This window comes from Notamacropus eugenii, chromosome 5 (genome assembly GCF_028372415.1).
Source record: "Notamacropus eugenii isolate mMacEug1 chromosome 5, mMacEug1.pri_v2, whole genome shotgun sequence".
Taxonomy (NCBI): domain Eukaryota; kingdom Metazoa; phylum Chordata; class Mammalia; order Diprotodontia; family Macropodidae; genus Notamacropus; species Notamacropus eugenii.
The window spans coordinates 164,479,065-164,505,551 of NC_092876.1; the positions used below are offsets into that span (position 1 = coordinate 164,479,065).

General features: G+C 39.0%; 1 protein-coding gene across 2 annotated transcripts in view; it reads right to left on the reverse strand.

The window, feature by feature from the left end:
- Positions 1-1,346: 1,346 nt before the first annotated feature.
- Positions 1,347-26,487, reverse strand: part of PANX1 (pannexin 1) — a 52,940-nt gene continuing 27,799 nt past the window's right edge. Inside the window, exons 3-5 of one of the 2 annotated variants that reach the window (XM_072611336.1) lie at positions 11,476-11,699; positions 8,817-9,064; positions 1,347-6,850 (exon numbers count right to left, since the gene is read on the reverse strand). In XM_072611336.1, the coding sequence (XP_072467437.1) occupies positions 6,762-6,850; positions 8,817-9,064; positions 11,476-11,699 (561 nt within the window). In that variant the 3' untranslated portion in view covers positions 1,347-6,761. Of the gene's footprint in view, positions 6,851-8,405; positions 9,065-11,475; positions 11,700-26,487 lie in introns of both variants that reach the window. The other variant, XM_072611335.1, reaches the window with a different exon arrangement.

Sequence of the window (26,487 nt, forward strand, 5' to 3'; positions counted from 1 at the left end):
AAGTATTTGGTAAAAAAAAGTATTTTTTGTGAAAGTATTTGGTAAAAAAAATACAAACACAAAGCAAAGCAAATATCAGTGCTTATAGCTGGAGAGCATTTGTGTGGAACTCACTGACAAATGGTCATTCAGATCTCACACAACTCCTAAGAACTCATGATGAAAAACGCTATCCACATCTAGAGAAAGAACTGATGTAGTCTGAATGCAGATTGAAGCACGTTATTTTTCACTTTATTTTTTTCTTTTAGTATGTTTTTTTCATAACACATCTAATAAGAAATACGTTTTACATGAGTGCACATATAGAACCTATATCAAATTGCTTACTGTCTTAGGGAGGAGGCAGTAAATTTGGAACTCAACATTTAAAAAAATGGATGTAAAAAATTGTCACATGTGATTGGGAAAAAATAAAATGCTATTTTAAAAAACGGTCATTCAAAAGCTTATGAAGGGGTAGCAGTAGGGAACTGATAAAGCTCATGTTGGAAATATGCAGCCACTTCAATCTGTACAACTGGGCAGGGGCTTGTGCCTGAGGGAAGGTAATGGAAGAGCCTATGGGCAACACTGAAATGTGCAGGGAGACTTCAAGCTGGCATCCCACATGGAGCTTCTCTTACCAAACCAAAGGAAGCAAGGTCAGTTTGGGATTTGTGGGGTCATCTCTGAGCATGCAGGAAGGGGCTGCAAAGCCAGTGATTATGAGAAGAGTTGAATGAATGATTCCTGGCTGCTGAAGGTATGTTCTCTACCTCTTTCTCATCTAGCCCACCAATAAAATTCCCAATCAAAAATCCTGCAATTTAAGCCTTAGAAATTCCATGATCTGGGATCTTTAATCAGGGGTTTTCTTTTTAGTTATTGTCAGTTGGGTTTCTGAGAATCCTGAATGCTTGAGATTCAATTGGGAGAGCAGGGGAGCAGATGGCTATGCATGTCTCATCACAAAGTCCATGAACATGATTTCCATTGTGAAGAAAGTATGGTAATGCAAGGAACTAAGACAACTCCGAAAGACTCATGATGGAAAATGGTAACCAGAAAAAAGAACTATGGAGTCTAAATGCAGATTGAAGCATACTATATGCTTTTTAAAATTATTTGTTTCTTTTTTCTTGTGGTTCCTTCCACTGGTTCTAATTCTTCTTTACAACATGACTAGTAAAAAATATGTTTAATATGAATGTATATATAGAGCCTATACCAAACTGCATACTGTCTTGGGGAAGGGGGAGGTGAAAGATGGGAAGAAAATTTAGAACTCAAAATCTTATGGAAGTGAACGCTGGAAACTAAAAATTAATAAAAAGTATGACACATACACGAACACACATGCACACTTTGTTTCTTCAGAAAACTTTTACTTAAGGAGGGAGGGAGACACTTGACAGTGCAAAATTACAACATTATGTTTAATCTTTCTCTGTAAACATAGCAGCCTTTTAATATCTTATTTCTATCTTGTTTTCAGTCTTTCAATACTTTTTAATGGAAGTTTGCAGGTTAGTTATTGACCTTTTCAAGGAAATAAGCAATGTATTAGTATTTATAAACATCATATTGCAGTGTTTTAAAGACATTTGTGTTTTATGAAGAGATATTTCAAGAAAATGTGTAGCTTTTTTTGGAGGGGAGGAGAAAGAGGACTGCATCCTTTTTTCTTTTTGAGAGAGATAACAAGGTCCTAAGCTGTTATCCTCTCCCTGTCTATGGGGCCGCCTTTATCAAAGGAGTTACAGGAAAAACAATTTTTCTTTTAGAGTTAAAAAAAATAACTAAGTACAGAATTTCCCAAATTAATTTGCTCAGTGAACACTTTGGATATCAAAATATATTGATGGGATCCAAAAATGGTGGTCCAGGGAATCTAGAGATATAAAAATATCCCCATGAAAAAAGGCCAGGGAGATTTGGCAGAAAAAAAGGACAAATTAAGTCTGTTTCCATATCCAAAAAAACCCCATTGTATAGAATAATTAATATTTTGTATATGAAAGTAATTTCATACTTAATATTTTAGAGGGAAAAATATCAGTAGCATTGACATTGTCTTCTGGAGCCCCCAGTCTCATTAAGTAGAGCACCAGAGTTTTGAAGAGTTCCATATTTGGGAAATGCTGTTAGTGCTTGGAGAATTTAAGTCAATGCAGCACTTTAAGAAGTGCTGTGGGTCAGGACCAGGGCTGCAAAACAGCTGTTAACAACAAAAGGTTTCTGAATGCACACTGACCAAAAAATAATTCAAAATCAAATGCATAGTGAATCTGAGGTGTTTCTGGCGGTGCTCACTCAGTGCTACATTGCGCAACGTCATTGTAGCCTTGGTTCTGAACCCAAAACGTGCACTTGGCACTGTGTATGTCCTCAGGTCACACAACCCTGGTCAACAGCCCCACTCTGAAACAGACCTTTAACCTGCAAGGTTGATAGAACTATAAGAAAATTTTAACACAATCATTTTCCCCTCAAAGCACAAAGTTACTCATGAATCTAACATTATATGAGTCCTTATCATGAATACCACCTGTCACCTAAGATATATTCCTTCTTCTGGTAGACAGAGCCAAAGGCTCAAGAAATTTGTGGCAAACTTGCAGACACTTCACAAAGAAATTATTTATTTTATCAAGTCTCATGCTATAAATGGCAAATTATCTTTACAGCTGAAATGAGAACGTAAGAAGCAAAAAGCCCCGTATAGCACAAAGAACGTTATACTGTTGTCACTTGGAGTTAAATTACTAGTAGTCATATGTTTACAGTACCGTGCCACCCTGCTCAGTCTTTTGAAAAAAGTATCTACCTACAGTTATGGGGGAAATGGTTTTACTACCAAGAACACTACTGAGAGAACAATTTAATGATGAACTTAGAGGGTGAAAATTCAATTTCTGGAAAGTGAAGATTTCAGTTGACCTCCATTCCCTCAGAGAGCACTCCATGTAATTTCCATGGCCTTCAAAATTTCAAGTCTTCATGATTGTTCAAAGTAAACAATAAATGGTCCTTGACAGCTTACAGTTGTCCCAGTACGGAGAATGAGGCCCTTGACTACCCATACGCAGGAATCGGGTAGTTTTCACAGAATTGCAGATACTACATGAGTTTTGCCCAAGTACAAAGAATCACCAAAGGCCATTAAAAACCAAAGCCTCAGCTCACAGGGAATAGGATCTTAAAGTAATACAAATGCCATCACCTGTGGCTTGGGCTCAGCATAATAAACAGAACAATGAATCTAAGATTATGTAAGGATTAGATCTTCAGAACTTGGATTTGACCTTTAAAAAAGCTGCTGAACTAATTCCCACTTGGGCAAAGATGGTTCCATCTGCTTCATTCAAGGCAGAGACTGTGGCTCTAAAGCAGGGGTGGGGAACCTGCGACCTGAGACCAATGGTGGCCTTCTAGGTCCTTGAGTGTGGCCTTTTGACTGAGTCCAAGTTTTAAGGAACAAATCCTTTTACTGAGGGGATTTGTTCTGTGAAGATCAAAGGGCTGCACCTAAAGACCTAGAGGGCCACATGTGGTCTGGACGTTGCAAGTCTAAAGGGTTTCCTGCATTTGAACAAGGCCTGTTGTTAGCAATTTCAAATATTCTTCTGCAGAGTGAGCAGATTTTTCCACATCCTTGAAAGTAAAGACTAAATATGTTCAAAAGACAAGGAAATTATTTGGTTTTTCTGCAGCAAAAGATTTTACTCAAAATCATTACTGTTCCACTATCAATTGGAATTATTATGGGTATAGTGGAAAGAGGGCTAACCTACAGGACCTGAGTGACCTTGGCCAACTTGCCTAGTTTTTCTGGGCCTTAGTTTCCTCATTTGAAAGAGGAGAATGTAGAATTCTATGACCTCTAAGGTCCATTCCAGCTGTAGGTCTAGTAACCTGTGAATCAAGATTGGCTTAGGAACCTGCCCCAAGACAGGACCCTATGTAGCCAGTCAAAGGACAAGGGACCCTGGAGAAATTGTGAAAAGGCTAGGGCAGCACACAATCCTTTAGAGAGAAGGTAAAACATCTGCGGCATCTCCCCCTAAGTAGTAAAGAGTCTCTACACAGTGTGGAGATGGGCTTTTTATAGATGTAATGGAGCCAGTTACCAGGGCTATTTAACTCACCTAGAGAGAGATTAAGAGGGGAGGACACCTTGGGTCTGCTTCTTTCCTTCCTCTTCCAACCTCTGCCTTACTCTCTCCTACTCATTAGCCCCTTTGGCCAGAAAGTGGTCAGAGAGGAATAAAAGAAGGCAAAATTCAAAACAGTTAATTGTAGCAACCCTGATGATCAACTTCAAAATGACCAGATTGGTGTATAAAATAATAGCATTCATCAGGTATGGTGCTTTAAGGCAAGGGTCCACCTAGCCAGTCCCACCTATTTTTGTCTGGCCTGAGAGTTAAGAATGTTTTTTTACATTTTTAAAATAATAATTTTACATCTGAAAATGTAAAAACTATTCTTAGCTCATGGGGGTAAGACAAAGGGAAACCACAGGAACCCACCCTTTTTTAAGGTTTACAAAGCACTTAACATACATTATCTCATTTCATCCTCTCAACAGCTCAGTGAGATATTATTATTAACACTGAAATTTTGATGCCCATTTCACAGATCAGGTAACTGAGGCTCAAAGAGGTTAAGTGATTTGCCCAGGATCACCCAGTTAGTATTTCTCCTGATTCCAAGTCCAGAACATTTTAACTAGATCACTTCTTTCCCTGCTAGTCCCAGAGAACCTAAGCCATGGGTAAGGGCGGTATGTTGGTATTTCAAACTCTGAAAATAAGACTAAAACAGGCTGCATGAGGGGGACACGTAGGGTTCTCTAAACAAGTATATTTATACTGTAAACCATGCTCCCATCAACAGGAGAGCTGGCTTGAGCATCTCTGACATGAAGACATCTGTGATAATGTAGCGTAAGGAGACCAAGTTGTCAGTGTGTCTAAGGTCACAGAGAAATACATTCCAAAAGGTAGTATGACAAACTCAAAGAGTATCATGAAACAGAAAAAGATTTTTAACACTGCCTTCTTAATGCACATCATTAGCTATTCTAGAACTCTAGTCACAGAAAAATCAATCTATTAAAAAAAAACTATGAGGCAGACACTATGATATCTAATGCAACTCTCCCATAAATAATTACACTGGGTAAACAACCAGGCCTGACCACTGAAGATTCAGGTCTGCTCAGCTAAAAACCACCACTCACTTCTAACTATAAACAATTTACTCTCAAGATCACGAGAGGTTCACAAATGCAATTTTTAAAAGGATTTATATCATAAAATTCAAATGGGGTTAAGATCTATACCAGGGGTGGGGAATCTATGGTCTTGAGGTCACAAGTGGCCCTCTAGGTGCTCAAGTGTGGCCCCTCAACTGAATCCAAACTTTATAGAACAAATTCCCTTAATAAAAGGATTTGTTCTGTAAAACTTGGACTCAGTAGAAAGGCTTTTCTATGAATTGATCTAGAGGGATCCAAAGACCCAGAAGGCCACAGATTCTCCACAATGGCTTTGAATTCTTACCTGAAAGAATCACCTAATCTACCCATCTGTACATAGCACATCTGTACCTATTGTTATTTTTAAAAACTGTCAATAAAATATTTCTGGAAAATGAATGGCCAAATGGCCTTAGTACCAAGACTTGAATTCTTTCCTAAAGTGACATATTTTGGCAGTAATTATGTAATACTTTCTGATAGAATCCAATACAGGTTTGCCTCACTTTTAATCTAAAGAAATGTCCCCTTCAAGTTGTATTTCAACTGAATCATATCTTAAATGAATTAGGTGAGCTCAAGGTTTGAAGAAACTCTGCAGGAATTCCCTTTTGGGAAATGGCTCCCTTTGTAATATGAAATATTCTTTGGATTTGGATTTGGATTTCTATGCCTGGGTTTTTAAAGCAAGACTGTACTTGGAGTCATCCACATGTGGGCTTAATAAGTTATTTTTGTTTCTATTTTTAATTCTTTCAGATAAGTGTTCCTCACATCTTGGACTTCCTGACTTACATGTTTGTTTTACAGCAATATCTGTTGCAAAAAACCAAACAAACATACCAAAAAACCCCTCCAAACCCAACCCTTTGTTGAAGACATTAGACTGGTCTGGTCTAAAAACCACTTAAATTCAGAGGACCAAGAAAACCTAAAGTGTGATACAAAAGCTTTTACAATAGAGTCTAATTTTTATTATCCCCAAAATATGACACTTAGGAGGAAGTCAGTTTCTCTACCCACTTGCCATCCATATATACCTTGTAGGACATTTTAAAGTCCAATAGTGATTATTAAGTACCGCAGGAGCTTGTTATTCCATGATATCTTTACTTGACTTTTATCTTTTGTAAGTTCATATCTTCATGTTGATCTGGAATTGATCACCATCATCTTCCACAGAATGGCTTTTGCCTAGATTTCTTGCTGGTGCCACTTTTCATACCTTAACTGTTTTATTATGTAGGTATTAAAAATGGTTCTTGTAGCTGTACTTGAAGTAGTCTTAGCTTAAACCACCATTCTCTTGCCTCTTGCTCACAATACTGGGCATCCCGGTGCAGACACTAAATCAGTTCCTCACCATCCTCACCAAATGTGCACCTGTTGTGAGTTGGGCCCAATCCAAGGTGGGCAACAACACTGATCATTGATTTCTCTAATCAACAAGGCTTGCACCATAATTGGGATGCTTCTCATCATAAAAGTCACAACACTGAAAGTTAGAGGGAAAGGGTCATTGTGAGGACTCTAGAAGTCTCTGGCGAATTTTCTTCTCTTCGTTATTTGCTTTGGCCTCATCGCTTATATCCTGATCTGTCAAAACTGAAAACAAAACATAAGCCCCACATTTTAGATGGCAGAATTAATTGAAGGGAACCAGTCTTAGTCTCTAGAAGCTGCTTTTCTCCTAACTGAGCTGGATGGATTTTGAGAAAGGTCTCCCTTGGCTTTGCCAGGTATTAGCTTTTAGGAATTTTTAAGCATTTGGAAGTCATCCCCAGAAAATCATTCAAATAAACAATCACACGAGAACTTTCACCCTTTTGAGCCTAAGGTTAATTGTCACCATCCAATGCCTTTAAAAAAATCACTAAAAGCTTGTACCAGAATTATGGAAACTGAAAACAGGATATTTTTGAAAACATGAAAACTGATCTGTCTTAGCTTCCCAAAAGTATCAAAACTAAGCACATTTGAGAATGTAAATTTTGTTTATTAGTTGGCTTAATTAAGCATTTGGTAGGATGATGAGGCAAGCAGAGTTAGCTGGAGCAGAGGAAGCTTATTTGAATTCTAATTAGTTGGCCAACTACCTTTTGATTTGCCCCCTTTGTCAAGAATCTGAGAACTGTTCCCTCCATTATAGAAGTATGTGGATAATTGTGAAATCTGTCACACTGATAAACTCACCAGACAGACAGAAGTATACATACAAATATGCATATCTTAATAGTTATACTTCAACAGATCTGACTTGGTTTTTCCAGAAGTATCAAAGGATTTAAGCAAATTTTAGAACTTAAATTTTGTTTTTAGTTAATTTTGACCACACCTCAAGTCATACCTCAACTTCAAGAGGCAAACAAAACACAGCTGAGGCAGTGCTTGGCTGAGTCATAATTAACAATTTCACTAAAGGCTGGAAAGATCCTCAGAACTGGGAGGGAGAGTGTGGAAGCCCCAGAATGGAATGGGTACATATATTCATAGATAGATTGATAGATCAATGGAAAGGAAGAAATAAAGACAGAAGATTAAACAGGAGATAGATGAAAGAAAGACAGGGATAGATATCTAAAGATAGCTATAGATATAGATAAAACTAGAGATTGATATAGACATATAAAGATAGATATAGGTAGATATAGAGATCAACAGATATAAAATAGACAGATAAATGAGAGATAGTTGGTATATAAAGATAATTGTAGATATAGGTAGATAGAGATGTTTATAGACTGAAGTACAGATAGGTAATATATATTATATATATACATATCATACCATTTACTATATTATTGTGTATTAAATATATATTACACATTTTACAGAAATATAGGAAGACAGATGTTAGACAGATAGGAGATAGGGATGCAGAGAAGCTGGGAAAGAGAAAAGGAGGATGAAAGGAGGGAATGTGAAAGGGGCTCTGTGGGTGTTTCTTCTTTAGGATGATACTGGACCTCTCCTTTTTCCAACCAGGAAATACCCATTCCTGTCCTCCTCCACCCTCCAAACTATCTTCACCTAAAATAACACTAAAATATAGTTTGAACTTTCCACAGAAGTGGTGGTAATATCTATGTCTACCTAAGAAAGGGTAGCTAATGTTTGTCTGAGGTCTGCCCTTCACCTCTGACCTTAAAGATATCCCTACCGTTGAGCTCTGTTGCATCATTTCCAATTTCTGCTCCTTTTTTGTCTGCAGGCTTGGTGATTTTACCATCTACGACATCAGTCTTGATCATCCCAAGGTTAGACAGGAGTAGCATGGGGTCAATCCCCTGACTGTTGTTTTTAATGTTCTCCAGGACTTTAAGACACTTAAAGGATTTAAGTTCACTTATATTTTCTTCCAGGAAAAGATAGTAGAGGCTCAAGTCATTGTATTCTTCTGACTTGAAGTGCAGGATATCAAAGGTGGGCAGAATTTCATACACTTTGAGAACATCAGTCTTCTGCCTAAAGGGAACCAAGAATGTGTACACCACTATGGGTGCCAAAAGTGTATAAACTACCAGGTTAATCAAACTGAGAAGCTGGAAAATCCCAACTGCAATGAGCTTACACAGAATCTGCTCCGGAACTGTGGTGTCATTCTTCAGGATTCCCGACTTGATGCTGCAAACAAACTCATCAGACAGAGAGGAAAGGCTGAAGTAATAACCCAGGTAGACACAGGCCAGCAGTATAATTATGAAGGTCATGGCCCTGCAGATGAGGTACTTGACTATTAAATTCTTTGAATTCTTCTTTGTCTTCAAGTACTGTTCCACTATTGGGTATTTGAAATGGCTTTCAGAGATTTCCCAGAGACTTTAAAGAAAGAGAGAAAAGAGAAAATAGAATGATTAAATAAAAATTGAATTAGAACCTCAGAGAATAAGTGAGATAGGTCTACAGTCCCATACATTCAATATTATTATGTAATGAATCAAAGCTGTGGTTTTATTAGGGCATGAATAGATGTGGTCAAAAAAATGGAGACCCTATATTAAATACTGTAGAGCTTATTTTATTTTTAAATATATTTTCACTTATTTCATTAAATATTTTCTAATTATATGTAAAATTTTTAACAACCAATTTTTAATCTTTGAAGTTCTAAAATCTCTACCTTCTTCCCACCCCCTGCCTCAAGTAATTTGATACTGATTATACATGTGAAGTCATGCAAAATGTATTTCCATATTAGCCATGCTGCAAAACAAAATAGACAAAAAAATAAAGTAAAAATAAGTATGATTCAAACTGCATTCAGAATTAGTTTTTTTCTCTGGAAGTGGATAGTGTTTTTTCATTATGGAATTATCTTTGGATTTATCTTGGATCAATTGACCAGAGTAGCTAAGTTTTTCGCAGTTGATCATTCTTACTCTGTATATGCTATTACTGTGTAAAATATTCTCCTGGTTCGGTCACTTCACTTTGAATGAACTCCTATGTGTCTTTCCAGGTTTTCCTGAAACTGTCCTGTTCATCATTTCTTATAGCACAATAGTATTCCATCACAATCATATACCACAAGTTGTTCAGCCATTCCCCAACTTCCCCCCAACTTCCAATTCTCTGCAAAAAGAGCTGCAATGAATATTTTTGTATACATAAGTCCTTTCTCCTTTTCTTTGACCTTTTTGAGATACCTACGCTAAGTGGTGATGTTGCAGGGTTAAAAAGTATGTATGCACAGTTTTACAGATCTTTGAACATACTTTCAAATTGTTCTACAGAATGATGGGACCAGTTCACAACTCCACTGGTAGAGTATTAATGTTCCTATTTTTCCATATTCCCTTCAGCATCTGTCATTTTCTTTCTTGGTCATGTAAACTAATCTAAAAGGTTTGAGGTGGTACTTCAGAGTTGTTTTAATTTGCATTTTTCTCTAATCAACAGTGATTGAGCATTTTTATGTAACTATTGATAGCTTTGATTCCTTCCTCTGAAAACTATCTGTTCATGTCCTTTGACTATTTATCAAATGGGGACTAGATCTTATTTTTATAAATTTGGCTCAGTTTCCTATATTTTTGAGAAATGAAGCCTCTATCAGAGAAAGCTGCTGTGAGTGCCCTTTTGTTAGCTCTACCTTTCCAAAATTTGATTTGAGGCATTATTTTAAAGTTGTTTGGAAGACAACATTGGGAGAGCTCAACTGAGTTCTTTATTTACTCCACCATATTGGATCCCAAGAATCCATAGTATATTTTATGAGAAAGACTGTGATTCATATACTTTTTTGTCACTAAAGTCAGACCTTTCGAAGACAGAGGGGAATTTAGAGAATGTCATCTGCTCATTCATTTCATAAACGAAGAAAGTGAGGCTCAAAGAAGGCAAATAACTTATTAAAGGCCACATGGTAATTTTGTAAGAGAACTGGGACTCCAACCCAGGTCTTCTGACTTCAAGGTCAGTGCTTCTCCTTTTGTGATGTGCTGGCATCCAGCAATCAAAAGAGCCCCATTCTTGCTCAAGGTCAAACCCAAAGACTGAAGAGTAAAGCAATGAATCATTATTCTATCCCAAATAGGGAACTAAAAGACATACATATAGTAGGTCAAGGATGCAATGCATATAAAAAGGGCTGCTAAGAATACAGCTACATTAGTGTGATAGTATGAAAAATGAATTCTTGGAAGCATTTCCACAATCCATATTTCTATCAGGTTGGGACCAATTGTCATGTTTTATATTATTATAATCTTGAATAGTGTGAATTCAAATACATGCAACCATTTCATAGGATTCATTATTCGCATTAACTGAGACCTAGCTGTATAACTACCTGAGTCTTACAAATTAACTTACAACTGAAAAGAAAAAAGAAGAAAATGGCATACACACATGTACATATACATATATATATATATTTATGTGTGTATAGATATACACCATCACACCAAAGAGAGTTGTTATAATGTAGGAAGAAAAATAACAAGTAATCTGATAAACTAATTCATACTTTAGAAGCGTCAACACTTTATCAAATTATCCCTGAGAAAGCTTGTGTTTTTCAAAAGAAAGGGGCACAGTTTAACCTAAAAGAAGGAGCAGAATTCTAGTGGTAGAAATACAGGCATTATTACAGGTGGATGAAATAGGCAGAGATTTCTGAAAAACTGGTTTTAGGTTGGTCTAGGTCTCAGGAATGAAGCAAGAAACTGTCAGAGGGAGACCTGGGCCCCACATACCAAGAGCCTGTTGGAATTTCCATGAAGTCTTACCTTTGCCCAATATTCTCATTCACACCCACAAATGGGCTGGCGCCATCTCTCACATCAACACCATGAACACTCTTCACAGCTTTGATGGCCCGGTTGTAAACCTTGTCAAGTTCTTCCATAATAAACTTCATATCGGAACAAAGGTGAGGGGCTGCAGTGAAACGCCAGAACAAACTAGGCATGTACAATAGTATGGCAAGCAGCAACAAAATGTAAGGGAAAAACTAAAGGGAGGAAACAGAGAGAGAGAGAGAGAGAAAAAGTCATTAAAATCATAACAGGAACCTCCTCTGGGTTTCCTATTTCACTTCTCTCCTCTGTCCGGGGTACCTTCATTAGTCCAGGCAGTCAGGTTCACAACCTCAGAGTCATCCTCAACTCCCTCCTCTCAGTTATCTCTCAGATCCAATCAATTGCCACGTCTCCCTGGGTTGACCTTCACAGCATCTCCCACCTTCGCTCTCCTCACACAGCTATAATCTTGCTTCAAGCTCTCATCACCACTCTCTTGGACCATTGCAATAGCCTCTTAATTGATCTTCTTGCCTCCAGTCTCTCTCCCCCTCCAATCTATCCTCCACGAATTGATATTCCCAAAGCATAGGTCTGAAGATGGTACTCCTCTCCTGAAGAAGCCCCAGTATCTCCCTCTTGCTTTTAGGATAAAATACAAACTCCTCTATTTGGCTTTTAAAGCCCTCCTTGGTCAGGTTCCAGTTTATCTATCGAGAGTTAGTGCCCATTATTTTCCCTCATATGCTGCATTACAGCCAGAGGAGATTGCTTGCCTTTCCTCATTCTCCCCAATCTCTTGTTTTTGTGCCACCATATGAGTATTCCTTCTTGCCTGGAATACACTCCCTCTTCATTTCTACTTCATAGAATCCCTGGCTTACATCAAGGCTCAGCTCAGGTGCCACCCACTTCAGGAAGCCTGTCCTATGTACTCTCCCTCCCTTTTCCACCCCCACCCCCCACATCCCTGGTTTCAATTACCTCGAAATTACTGCCTCAAAATTACCTTTGTACTTAATTTTCTGTATACATATTTTCCCCCAATGGGATGTAAGCTCCCTAAGGGCAAATCCTTTTAACTGTTCATCTTTGGTTATCCCTAGCAATCAGCAAAGTGCCTGCCTGGTTCATAGTGAATGCTTAATAAACCCTGGCTGAATGAGCTGAGTCTTTATGGTTCTATTTCCAATTTCCTTCCCATTCCAAAGGGTGGAGTTATATAACATATAGTGTGCAATTATGAAGGAATGGCATTGGTTTGGATGTATGACTGATATATTCTGGAACTGGACAGAACTGATGCATGGAGAGCTAAATGTTAACAGAACATGGATTACTTAGTTAATTTCTCATGTGGGCCATGAAAGTATTTGGACAAAGAGGTTCTTTCTTTGACCTGAGTGGGAAGGTCTTTACATGGTCATGTGTCAGCTGGGGACTAGGTGAGAGAGAGTTACAGTCTGCAAGAGTTTGAATCTGATTTACACCTGTGCCAAAAAAGAAAGAGGGACCTCTTTCCCTCCACCCTCTGTGGGAAAGTCAGATGATCTTTATTTTTCCAACCTAAGAAAGAAAGCTTAGGGTGCAGAATATAAGCAGAGACTCCAAGGGAAGAGTGAATTTTGTGTTATGATGGCCTTTTCCTATTAGAACGGAACACACCTGAGCTGTGGGGGATTAAATGATGCCCTCACTACTGCTCTTGGGTGCCGATTCTCCACAGTGGAAAAGCAACCATAATCTTGGGTTCTGCTGGGTTTTTAGCACAGTGCCCAGCACACAGCAGGTGCATAATACATTTTTACTTATTGATTGCTGCTGATGAGGTAGGGAGGATAGCTAGAGACAGGGATGCTGGAACCTCATTGACACTACTAGATTTATAGCTGGGGGAGATCGAGTCTCATAACTGACTGAAGATAATGGAGAATAAAAGGTCTGCTATATTTATTGTTGGTTAGCAACAATACACTTGGCTTTCTTTCTTTTGCTGGTAAATTTTTTATTCATTTGAAACATCTACAGAAATGAGAAAAGAAAAAAAACCTGCCATGTACACCGCAGAATATAAGAGAGGATTCAATATAAAATAACAAAATTTTCATTTCAAGAAAACCTACATAATGAAGACTCCACATTGTTTTCCAAGCTTTTCTTTGCTTCCTGGTAGGTTTTCTTTTATTCCCTGCTGTTCACTTTTTGCTTTACCACCCCCCTCAAGAAGGCTACAATTAAACACATACTTAAACATATGTACCAACGTATGTACACATATACATGTGCATAAATATTTACATACATACACATATATACACATACACATTCATTCACATGTGTAAGACCTGTGCACATTTCCACCTCTGATCTCTTTCTCTGAAGGTAGATGGTGTCTTCCTTCATAGTATTTCCATATTTTTCTAAATCAACTAGGCCATCATTTCCTACGCCATAGCAACATTCCAGTACAATCATATTCTATCTGAAGGATTGTCTTTGAAAGTTTTTTTCCCCAACTATCTACATTCCTGCCACTCTTGGCTACATTGGTTTTATTTATCCAAGAAAATTTTAATTTAAAATAATCAGAATTATCCATTTTACATTTCAACAATGCTATCACCTTGTAATATAGTTTAAGGTCTGATACAGCTGAATCTCCTTCCTTTACATCTCTTTTCCCCTGGTTTCTTTGAAATTCCTGACCTTTTGTTCTTCCAAATAGTCTTTGCAATGCTTGGCTTTCTAGAGCAAAAGGTACGCTGAAAACCTCACTTATAACAAGGAGCCTCTCATATGGATGTTAAAATCATGCATGGCAAAAATCCATGGCAAATGCAACCACAGAGATAAGATAACAAGGTTAAAGAATGAAGCATTGATTATATTTGTAATGGGAGTCTGATGCACATGCAGACCCTATCAGCTTGCTAAGATGCCATGTAGAGCATGCTAGGGAGCTGTTTCCAGGATAAGGGTGAAGATGGCTTGGAAGGACTCACATGTGGATGTTCTGAAACTGGTTCTGGATTATGCTACAAGGAGAAGAGCCATGAGGACTCCTTTCCTCACAGTTCCCCTTCCCCCACTCATTTGTTCTTTTCTGTTCTGGGTGCTAGAAGTGGAGACTCTGACCTTGGGAGTTTCAAAAGCTGGGAGAGTAAGTCATGGTAATACAGAAATCAGAATCTAGGCCAGATTTTTGCAGCGAGTGCAGCATAAATACCCTTGTAGCACAGATGCCATTGGTGAAGGAGTCACCTTGTTCTCCTTGATGTAAACACAGCAAAGAGACAGCCAAAGCTGAATATGGTGACAGTTCTGCTAGTCAGGCAATAGAATAAAGCTCCTCCCAATTATGTGATGGGTCATCTGGTACTGGTTTCAGAATGTCCATATGTGTCACTTGGAATAAACTCTGCTTGCTTACTTTTTCTTGTAAAATGTCCTCATATCAAAACTTTGTTCACAGGAAAGTATGAATGCCATGATCACTATCACCATAAATCCACCCTCCCTCCACCCCTTCCTGCAATAACTCACAGCTAGCAGCAAAGAGAGATGTTCTACTTGTTCATGAAAAGGAGGACATGTCCCTTGTCTTGGAGGAGGAAGGCTGCTTTGCCCTTAATGCAGAATGCCTGGTTCATCCTCCAAGTGTCTTGCTGAGGGGAACACAAACAACCTGAGGAGATATGAACATTCACTTTGCTACTCCTGCTGCTACAGAGACTTCATTCTCTAGCTCATCCCATAGCTGCATGTAACTAGGTTTATCAAAACATGGTAGCCCGCTTCCCATGATCCCATTGGGCATACAATAGTGGATGATTAGCAAAGGCTCTGACTGCCTCATTCCAGGCTCCCGGTAACATAGCAAGGGAAATTTTCACCCAGGTCCACGGTGGGGAGTTTGCATTGCTGTGAAATGTAATTACTAGGATAACAAAGTCAGCCAGGATTCATAGTCTCAAAAGCCAGGCATTATCTACCATAGCCCACTGGAGAAAAGAATGATTTTCACCTTGGTCTCAAGAAATCTATTTCTTAGCCAGCTTGGTTTCAAAGGCAGCAGAATAATAGTATATTATCTCAAACAGAGTGAATGAATGAACAAGTGGCTGTTCATTGGGCAATGCAATTTTGCCCACCTGCCCCAGCATTGGGATAATCAGTGCTCATGAACGGCTTACCCCAGCTCATTATAATTAGAAAAAATGGGTACTTAAATGTATTAAATTCTGGGTATTTACTTTTTCAGTTGAAGTTTTCTCACACCAAAGCCATGTTCTTAGAAAAGAATACATGAGTACAGCCTGTACCACCACCACTGTTTCTTGCTTCTCTCTATATGCCTAACTTTTCTCCCTATCTACAATCAAGCAATCAGCAAGGATTTATTAAGCACATACTTTGTAGCTAGCACAATGCTATGGCTGAGGTTTCAAAGAAAGATAAAAACAAAAAACAAAAAAGGTCCTGCTCTCAACACTCTAGCGGGGCAGACAAGTAGATTATTAGAGACAAGATATACACCTTTGAGCTGAGGGTGGAGGGGGAGTGGTGTGGTAGGGAATTTGGAAAGGTCTGGAGGAAGCCTGGGATTCTGAGAAGTAGAGATGAAAAAGGCAAAAAGACAGGAGATGAAACATATACAAGGAAAGGCAAGAGGCCAATTTGGCGGTCTGTAGAGTGCAGAGTGGGCAGCAATATGTAAGAAAACTGAAAAGACAGCAAGGGGCCAAACTTTGGGTGTTTGTGAGAATATGGGATTAAAAGTTAATTCACCAAAATAGGCACTCGCAAAAGGGATCAATTAAAGCCTTTAATATTTCTCTTCACCCAAAGAACATGGAAAAAAACAGAGATGGCTTTTTAAAGACTTCATAGCACTCTAATCAACACAATAACAAATCAGAAATCCAAAAAAATGAAGATGAAAAGTGTCATTCATTTCCCAACAGACAGGTGATAAAATGCAGACCTAGCTTTTCAGACATGGCTAATGTGGGAATTTGTTTCAATGGGGTGGGTTGGGGAAGGGAGGGAGGAAGAGGTTACTGGGAGAAATTAAAATATGGGCCTGGGAGAAAAGCATCCTAGTAAAGGAGACCTGCTAATTGTATATGTGTCTACAAACTTTCTCCCTTCAAAATGTGATTTAGGATATTTCATGAGAGAGCTGTAGGTTATTTGCTGAAGATACTTCTGTCTATTTCTGCCTTGGGTAGAGAGCCTGGGCAAAGAGTGAAGAGGCTTCATTTCTACGTTTTCAGATCATCCATACTACTTGTTTTATGCTTGTTCCCTTACCTCTAACTCTCCTGCTATCCACCCAGATTTGGTTTGGGGAAGGGAGAGGACTAGGAAGGAAGGAAAGTCTAGACTGTGAAAGGTTTCCATCATGGGAGTGGAGGGCTAAAGGGTTAATGGAATATAAGATCTTCCCTGTACATTTATAGACCTATGTGCCCACATATGTTACTCATTTTTTCCCTCCTTGGAACAGGGACTGTGTTCCTAGGATCAAAAAAAGCATATTTGGCTGGTTCCTCTTTCTTGAAGTGCTGGTCATCCCTCTAGGAACATATGGAATCACTTCTGTGTCCCTTAGAACACAGATATTTTGCCTTACCAATCACGGATGTCTTACTCCTTTGAACTCTGGCCCAGTTCATAATATTGTTTTATATTGTCCTTGTGTGCAGAATAAATGTTGAGCTGGTTTGGTTTTGAGTGAAGAGTGCTTATTATACTATGCGATTTGGTCCTTAAAATATATATATGTATATGTTCATAGCAGCTGCTTATATCACATTGGTGATACAAGGGGTAATGAAGACTTAAGGAATATCAGTGGACATGAGGGGGAGAGCAGTAGTACTGAATAAAAGGTTTGGTTGGATTCAGGATTTAGTGACTGATTTGGTTCCACTGGAAAATGGAAATGGATAAATTGAAAGGATAGTGAAGGCTTCTGTGTAGCATAGAAGAGAAAGGGTTGCATCTAGAGTCAGAGGGCCCAGGTTCAAAACCCAGATCTGAAACTTTCTGCATTGTATGACCTTGGGCAACATATCTCAGCCTCATTTCTGTAATCTATACAATGAGGGGGTTGTACCAGATTGTCTCTAAGGTTCTTCTAAATCTTATGATATTCATCTTTTCTCAAATGCACAACTATACTATTGCATATAAAGACCTTGTCAGAGGCACTGTGGTATACAAAAGGGGTCTAGAAAGGCCTGGGGTTCAAATCCTACCTCTAAGGTTACTAGTTATATGACTTTGGACAGGTCACCACCTCTTTGAGCCTAAGTTTCTGAATCTTGAAAAATAAGGAGAATAATAAAGTGCCTACTTCACAGAGTTGTTGTAAAGACTTAATACGATACTCAGACCATAGATTTAGAGTTGGAAGGGGTCATCTAGTCCAGGGGTGGGAACATGCAGCCTTGAGACCACCTGTGGCCTTCAAGATCCTTAAGTGCGGCCTTTTGACTGGAACCCAGACTCAATCAAAAGGCCACACTTAAGGATCTAGAAGGCCACAGGTTCTCCAGTGCTGGAGTGGTTCAACCCCCTTCATTTGTAGAAGAGGAGGAGGATACAGATATATTATATAAAAAATGTTTTGCAAACCTTAATGAATTACTTAAATGCTAGCTATTATAATTACTATTATTACCCTTACCAGTGATTCAATAGGGGTAGTCCCCTCCTCCCTCAAAAGGAAGCATATAATTTTAGAAGATAATTGTCAACTCTCTAGTTTTAAAGGTATCTTTATTCTCAGTCCTTACCAAGGTCACAGTTGCTCATTACTGGAGTTTCTATGACCAATGGACATGGGTTTGATAGTCAAGGGGAACCTAGATTTGGAGTTAGAAGGGACTTCTCACGTCCATTTCCTCATTTAACAGATGAAGAAACTGAAGTACATGGAGGTTATAAAACTTGCCCAGGTCACACAGTCAGTGCTTGAGGTAGGATTTTCTGGACCCTGGTCTTTTTGACTACAAATCCAGTCCCCTTCCAACTATGATGTTATGCTACCGTGGATAAATGTCATTATTGATATTTCTGTTTCTGGTAAACTGAGGTTCAAAGGAAAAACTGGTTACAAAGTTTTGATATATATATATATACATATATATATATATACATATATATATATATATATATACACATATATACACATATATTTTTAAAAGCCATCTTCACCCAAACAAAAAACATGGAAAAAAACACAAAGATGAGCTTCTGTGCTGCAAAAAGGAGGGAAACAGCATTACACCCCCTCCCCAACCTCTTTGAATAAACGATACTATACTGCCATCTGCTGGGATCTATTTGATTCTTCTCCTTAACTGCCAGCATCCAGGACTTCTTATGAGAACCATCAACCAAAGTCTATGCAAAAGGGGAGGAAAAAGAAAGGATGAGAAGAAAGAGGAAGGAGAGAGAAAGGAAAAAGAAGGAGGTTCATATGGGGACATTTTGTGGTTCCTCTAATAGACAAGGCAGTTAGGTGCTGCAGTAGAGAGAATACTAGACCTGACATCAAGAAGTCCTGAATTCAAATGCAGCCTCAGATACTAACCTAGCTATGTGACCCTGGGTAAGTCACTTAACCTGTGTTTGCTTCAGTTTCTTCATCTGTAAAATAAAAATAATAAGAGCACCTAAATCCCAGTATTGTTGTAAGGGTAAAATGAGATATTATTTGTAAAGAACTTAGCAAACCTTAAAGTGCTACATAAACACTAGCTATTAGCATTATTATTAGAGACAGAGCATTTATTAAGCTCTCAGTACCATATACAAAAAAGCAAGAGAGTTTCTGCTCAAGGAGCTTACATTCTCCTAGGAGAAGACAGCATATAAAGGATGTTGGAAAGTGGATAGGGGGAGGGAGGGAGCATCTTGATTGAACAAATTCATTAGATGACTAATATCAGCAAATTAACACACCAGACAAAAGGAGATAGATAAAAAATAAGATAGAGCCTCTGTACTCCAGGCACTGAGAGTTCAGAAGAAAAGGCAGGCATAAATAACCTTCTTACAAAATAAACACAGTACCACAGTCTCTGGAGATTGGAAATTCCAGGTCATCCAAGGGCCATCAGGAGAGGCATGGTGGGTCTAAGCAGGCTGTATTATATTTTCAAGAAGAAAAATTACACACAGGAAACAGTGGAAAAAGCATCATCAGAAAGAGACATAATGAGAAAATGAAGAGGGCTAGTCTTGAACAAGGGCAGCTAAGTAGCACAGAATGCCAGGTCTGGAGTCGGGAAGACTCATCTCCCAGAGCTCAAATCTGGCCTCAGGCCCAGCAGCCGTGTGATCCTGGGCAAGTCATTTAACTTTGTTTGCCTAAGTTTCCTCATCTGTAAAATGAGCTGGAGAAGGAAATGGAAAACTACTCTAGTATCTTTGCCAAAACCCCAAATGGGGTAAAAAAAGGGTCAGACAAGACTGAAATGACTAAACAACAACAGCTAACATTTATATAACACCTACTGTATGCTAGAATCTATGCTAAGTGCTTTACAATGATCTAATTTGAACAAGTCTTAGACAAGATATCCTGATGCTACACTAGATCTCGTCTAGAGGAAGTTCTAAATCTCCGATTTGAAGGCCCCCACATATTAGGTGAATACCCTGTCAAGGATTCACGAAGGATACATGGAAGGGTCAAACAAGGTAAAAAGTAATGGAAGAGTGGCAATCCACACCACTGGAGGGAATTCCTTCTTCCCTGAGACAAGTCACACATGCACTGAAATCTGTGAGAGGTACAAAGGAAAGACAAAACAACATTCAAGCCAACAGGAGGAGGGGGAGGGAAGGATTTAGGGAAGCTTCAGGAAGAAAATGGCATTTGTACTGAATCTGAAGGAACAGATAGAATTTCAACTGGCCCATGACAATGCATATCATGCATAAAGATCAGATGGAGTGAGTGCTGGACAACTTCTTGTTCATGGCCCAGATCAGCTGTAGCACCCTAGATGGGAAGGGCATTTGTGAGACATGAGCCAGAAATGTAGGGTGATGCCACATAGAATAGTGCTTGAATGCCAGACTAAGCAGCAGTTTGGACTCGATTTAATAGGCACAAAGAAATCACAGAAAGAAGACAGTAACCAATTTCTTCTGGGGAATATAAACTCTTAAGAGTGTTTTCAATTTCAGCTTGAAGGCTGACAAGATGATGGATATATACACCAAATTTGTACAGACGCTGGTCAGAGGAAAGTGACCTGGAATAGGAGTGAGAAGAGCTAGCTTCTGAACAGAATGAAACCTTAGTTTTTCCATGGGTAAAATGAGGTCGTTAGACTAGAGTTGCTTCAGTGCTAATGTTCTCTGATTTAACAACATTCCAAATAAATATTCTTATTTCGAGTCTTCACCACTACGGAGGGATGGAGGAATGTGAAGAAATTGCCTCCATGAAGGAAGGAAACAAGTATTCAATAAGTGACTACAACAAACCAGACACTGTACTAAGTGCTTTACAAATATTATCTCATTGGATCCTCGCAAAAACCCCAGGAGGTAAGTAGGTGCTATTATTAACTCCATTTTATAGTTGAGGGAACTATGACAGAGGTTAAATGACTTGCCCAGGGTCACACAGCTGGTATCTAAAGTTAGATTTGAATAATAATGACTAACATTAAACACTTACCAGTTGTGTGACCCTGGGCAAGTCACTTAACCCTCCTTGCCTCAGTTTCCTCATCTGTAAAATGAGATGGAGAAGGAAATGGCAAACTACTCTAGCATCTTTGCTAAGAAAACCTCAAATGGGGTCACAAAGGATCAAACATGACTGAAACAACTGGACAACATCAGCTGACATTTATGTAGCACCTACTATGTAACAGAACCTATGCTAAGAGTTTTACAGTTACTTCATGTGATCTTCATAACAACTCTGGGAATTCGGTGCTATTATTCTCCTCATTTTGCAGGTGAGGAACTAAGGTAAACAGAGGTTAAAAGTGACTTGCCCAGGGTCACAAGCTAGTAAATGTCTAAAATTGGATTTGAGTATCCACTGTGCCATCTGGCTGCCTCTAAGCATGGTGTCCTTCCTTCTAAGATCTTTACACACTGAAGAAGCCTCTGGGTGGATGTAAGGTGGGCAGGAAAGCAGGCTAAGGGAAGACGGGAAGAATTCTGGTCCTGGAACTAATGCTTGCCTAAAGCAATAGACAGAGGATATAATATAACCATGAAAGACAGGCCCAAATGCTCAACTCATCTAGGGAAACTTTGCTGCTAGTAGAGCGAAACATCATGAATGTAATGCAATAATGCAATGCTGTAAGAAAAAGTGAATAAAAAGAATATGGAAAATCATAGTCCAACACATTAACTGATACAAAGTAGCAACAGAGTCACGAATTTTTTGGTTTCCCAATACACATAAAAGTTATTTATGTTTACGTTGTACTGTAGTCTATGAAGTGTGCAATAATATTATGTCTAAAATGTCAATGCACGTTTTAATTTAAAAATACTTTATTGCTAAAAAAAATGTTAACCATGATTTGTGCCTTCAGTGAGTTAATCTTTTTGCTGCTGAGGGACTTGCCTGTCCACGTGGATGGCTGCGGACCAATCAGGGTGATGGTTACTGAAGGCTGAGATGGCCGTGGCAATTTCTTAAAACAAGACAACAACAAAATTTGCCCTTTTGACTATTCCTTTTCCTTGAACACTGCGAGGCCATTGTAGGGTTAGTAAATGGTCTAGTTGCAATGGTGTTGTGTCTTAGGGAACAGGGAGGTCAGAAGAGAGGGAGAGAGATGGAGGATGAAGCTGGTCCACGGAGCATAGAACACACACAACATTTATTAAGTTCATTATCTTAAATGGGCGTAGTTCATAGCACCCCCAAACAATTACAATAGTAACATCCCAAATCACTGTAACGTATAATAATAACAATAATAATGATCATGAAGAAGTTTGAAACACTGCAAGAATTATCCAGACGTGACCCAGAGACATGATGTGAACACATGCTATTGGAAAAATGGCAGGAGTAGACTTGCTCCATGCAGAGGTGCCCCAAACCTTCAATCTGTAAGAAATGCAACATCCACGAGCACAATAAAGTGAAGTACCCCTGTATTAGGTGGCATTTGTATAGCACTTTAAGGATTGCAATGTCTTTTACGTAAATTATCTCATTTGACCCTCACAACCATCCTTCAAAGTAGGTGCTATTTTATAGATATGGACACAGAGGCTGAGAGATTTTAAGTCAGCTGCCCATCATTACACAGCTGGTAAAGGGAAGAAGTAGGATTGGAATTCAGTTCTTTCTGACTCTGAGGCCGACCCTGACTCCACTATATCACCTATATGTGTCTAAAACAATGCATAACTACAACAATGAAAATGAAAAGAATATAAAAAAAAATGGTACAGAATATCATCTAGTTATAATGATCAAGCTTGAAATCCCAGAGGAAGAAATGAAAAAAAATACCTCCCTTCTTTGCAGAGGTGGGGGGTCTACAGGTGTAAAACAGTGAAGGCAATCACCAGTTTGGGTTGGTATGTTAGAATTTTTTTCTTTCGTTTAAAAGTAATTCAAAGAATCAATCAATTAGCATTTATTAAGCACCTAATATGTGTCAGGCACCTACTATGTGTCACTACTATGTGTAAGTGCTGGGGTTACAAAGAAAAGCAAAAACTGTTTTTGATTTGAAGGAGTTTATAGTGTAATGGAGAGACAGCATGCAAACCATTATATACAAATAAGAAATACAGAATAAATCTAGGGTAGTCTCAGAAGGAAGACATAGATTAAAGACTACTGAAAAAGGCTTTTTGAAGAGGGTGAGACTTTAGTTGAAACCTGAAAGACTCAGGAAAGCCAGGAGGGTGGGATAAGGAAGGAGAGAGCTCCAGACATGCAATTCTGGTTGCAGCCAGTGGAAATATTTGGAATGTGTACGTGTATTCATCCTTCCTTGCTGAAGAAGACCATGCCATCAGAGAAACAATGATATGACTTGCACTTGACTTTGTTTTGAGTGAGGGAGGGATGTGCAGGTCACCAGCCTTACTTCTCCTAGTGACCAGATATTTATCAGGATGACTGGAGATGACCCAGGATGAGACAATTGGGGTTAAGTGACTTGCCCAAGGTCACGCAGCTAGTGAATGTCAAGTGTGAAGGGAGATTTGAACTCAGGTCCTCCTGATTCCTGCACTGGTGCTCTATCCACTGTACCACCTAGCTACCCCTTTTGGAATGTACGAGATCAGAGGAGCAGAAAAGAGGGGAATAAGGTATAAGGAAACTGTAAAGATAGGAAGGGAACAAGTTGGAAAGAGCTTTAAAAACCAAACAGAATTTTATATTTGATCCTGGAGGCAATAGGGTGTCACTGAAGTTTAATGAATTGAGAAAGAGAAAGAGGTGACACAGACTCTCTGAATGGAGTTGGGGGCAGGGGGGAGAGAAGAAATAAATTTAGAAACAATGGGGAGGTGAAAACCAAAGGTCAGCAATAACAATTTTTAGAAATAATTAAGGAGATCAAGAAAGAAGCTAACAATGACAGAACTTTCATGACCCAGAGATCTACACAACAGCTCAATTTTGAACCTTGAGGAGGGAGAGAGCTTGGAAGGCTTGTTGGCGTGGGGCTGGGGGACAGGGAGAGTTCCTTGTCTGAGAGCCAAGGTAGCAAACTTAGTGGCAATAAAGCCTAATCTTGAAAGCCAGTCTGAACTGAGGAACTACAGGAGAGAGGCACTTGGACTGCACCCTCAGGCCAAAGGGTTGGGAGAATCACATTCCAGAGAGATGATACATCCATAGCCCTCGCAAAACAAATCCATTTGGAGAAACCTGGTTAAAATTATTTGTGGGGAGAAGTGGGGTGTAAAGGGAAATGGCATTGAAAAAAGGAAGAGACACATATCAGAACAGGTTTATAGTCAGGCTTTGAGTGTCTTAGTTTTCTGTATTTGCCCGTTTATTTCAGTTTTTGATTACTAAAAAGTTCCTTTGATGTCGTAATTATTGGTCAGAGGTGACAGCCAAGAGGAACTTTTTTAGGACTTAAGAAAGACCAAAAGAAAATGATGGTAATCCTTGGGTGGGGGAAAATCTCCCCGCTAAGGAAGTGGGCAAAGCTAGGAATATATGAGCTCATTGCTGTGGTCTGGAGTACAAGCATTTATAGGTTCATAAGACAGTTAAATAATTCAAATGCTAGGAAATCAGAGTGACAAATGATCAGGTGGTTTTAAGCTCTAAGAGAAGGGTCTGTGTTGCCTATATCCAAAGTACCTAGCATAAAACAGGTACTTAAAGTACATTAGTTGAATTAAATTATTTTGTTTAGATAAAAAAGTTATAGCATTGTCGAATACATAACAGGTTATATCCGAGTAAATAAATTAATGAATGAAAAGGCATTTATTTATTAAACTCTATGTTCCCAACATTGTACATTCCCCACTACTCACCAAGATATAACCTGCCCTTTGGTCAAGCCAGTCTCCTTAATTTCCCTCCATATAAATGCTCATGTTCCTACCTCTCTGCTTTGGCTGGTGCTGTCTCCACTACCTGGAGTCCTCTTCCACTCCTCTCCTGGTACCCAAAGCCCACCTATCTTTTAAAGTTCAACTCAAGTCCTACTCCTTCATGAAACCTCCCAAACTTCCTAATAAAAAAGTTGAATGGCCAGACCCAAAAGGTAGTCATCAACAGCCTGATGTCTAGCTGGAGGGTTTCCAGAGGCATCTGAGCTTGGCCCTGTGCTATTTAACATTTTGACATTATTGATCAATTTCCCTGATCATTGATTTAGATAATGTCACGTTGGCATCCTTTTCAAATAGGCAGATGACAACACTGAATGGCATGGCCAACATACTGGATGATGGAATCAGGATCCAAAAGGATTTTGGCAGGCTAGAACAATGGAACTGGGCAAAATGGATTTTAATATAGAAAAACAAAAAAATCATACGCAGCTTTAAAAAGTCAATATTTTAAAGTACAAGACGGGAAAGGAATGGTTCGGCAGCAATTTGTATGAAAAAGCTCTGGGAAGTTTTATAGACTGCCATTTATACTTGAGTCAAGTGTGAAACGGCAGGCTTCAGAAGCTAATATGATCTTGGTCTGCAGTAAGAACTTCCAAGAATATCGAGGGAATGATCCTTCTGTACTCTGTTCTAGTTAGATTTTACTAGAAGCATTACATTCACTTATAGACTCCACTTTTAAGAGGAAGAGCACTGATAAATTAGCAAGGGGAAGGCAATCAGGATGAGGAAAGACCCTAAGAGTTCCTTCCAGTTAGGATCTTCAAAACTGAAGGTGTTAAACCCACAGAATGCTCAGGAGACACATAAGAGTTTTATTCTGTTGGGTGAGTGCCTCATATAGCCAAACCTGTCTAGACACTTTGGTCAAGTTTTCCTTTACTCCCCAATCATCCCTTCTTTAGACACCTTACATAAACTATTGAACCACTGTCTGTCCTTTGGCCACTACTCCTACCCCCCACTTCTGAAACTACAGTCAATTCAATACTGCCATTGCTATTAGGAAGGATGCTATACAAATCTACTTCCTCATGGTTCCACTGACCATCCCAGTAGGTTTCAAACCAAAATGTTCTCCCTGACCAACAATATGTGTGGAATCCCCTTATTAGAATGGAAGTTCTTTGAGGGCAGGGACTATAGTAACTTCCCATTGATATCTATGTCCCCAGTGGTCTGCACCCAGTAAGCACGTGTGTTTTTCATTGTCAGTTTGCTCATCTGTAGAATGGAAGGATGAATTAGATCTGGAAGAAGTCACTTCCTGCTCTAAATCTATGCAACTATACTAGCCTCTGGGGATACAAGGACAAAACGGAAATAATCTGCACCCTCAGACAAATGATATTTTACTGGGAGCAACAGAACTCCTATTAAGTCTACCATTTA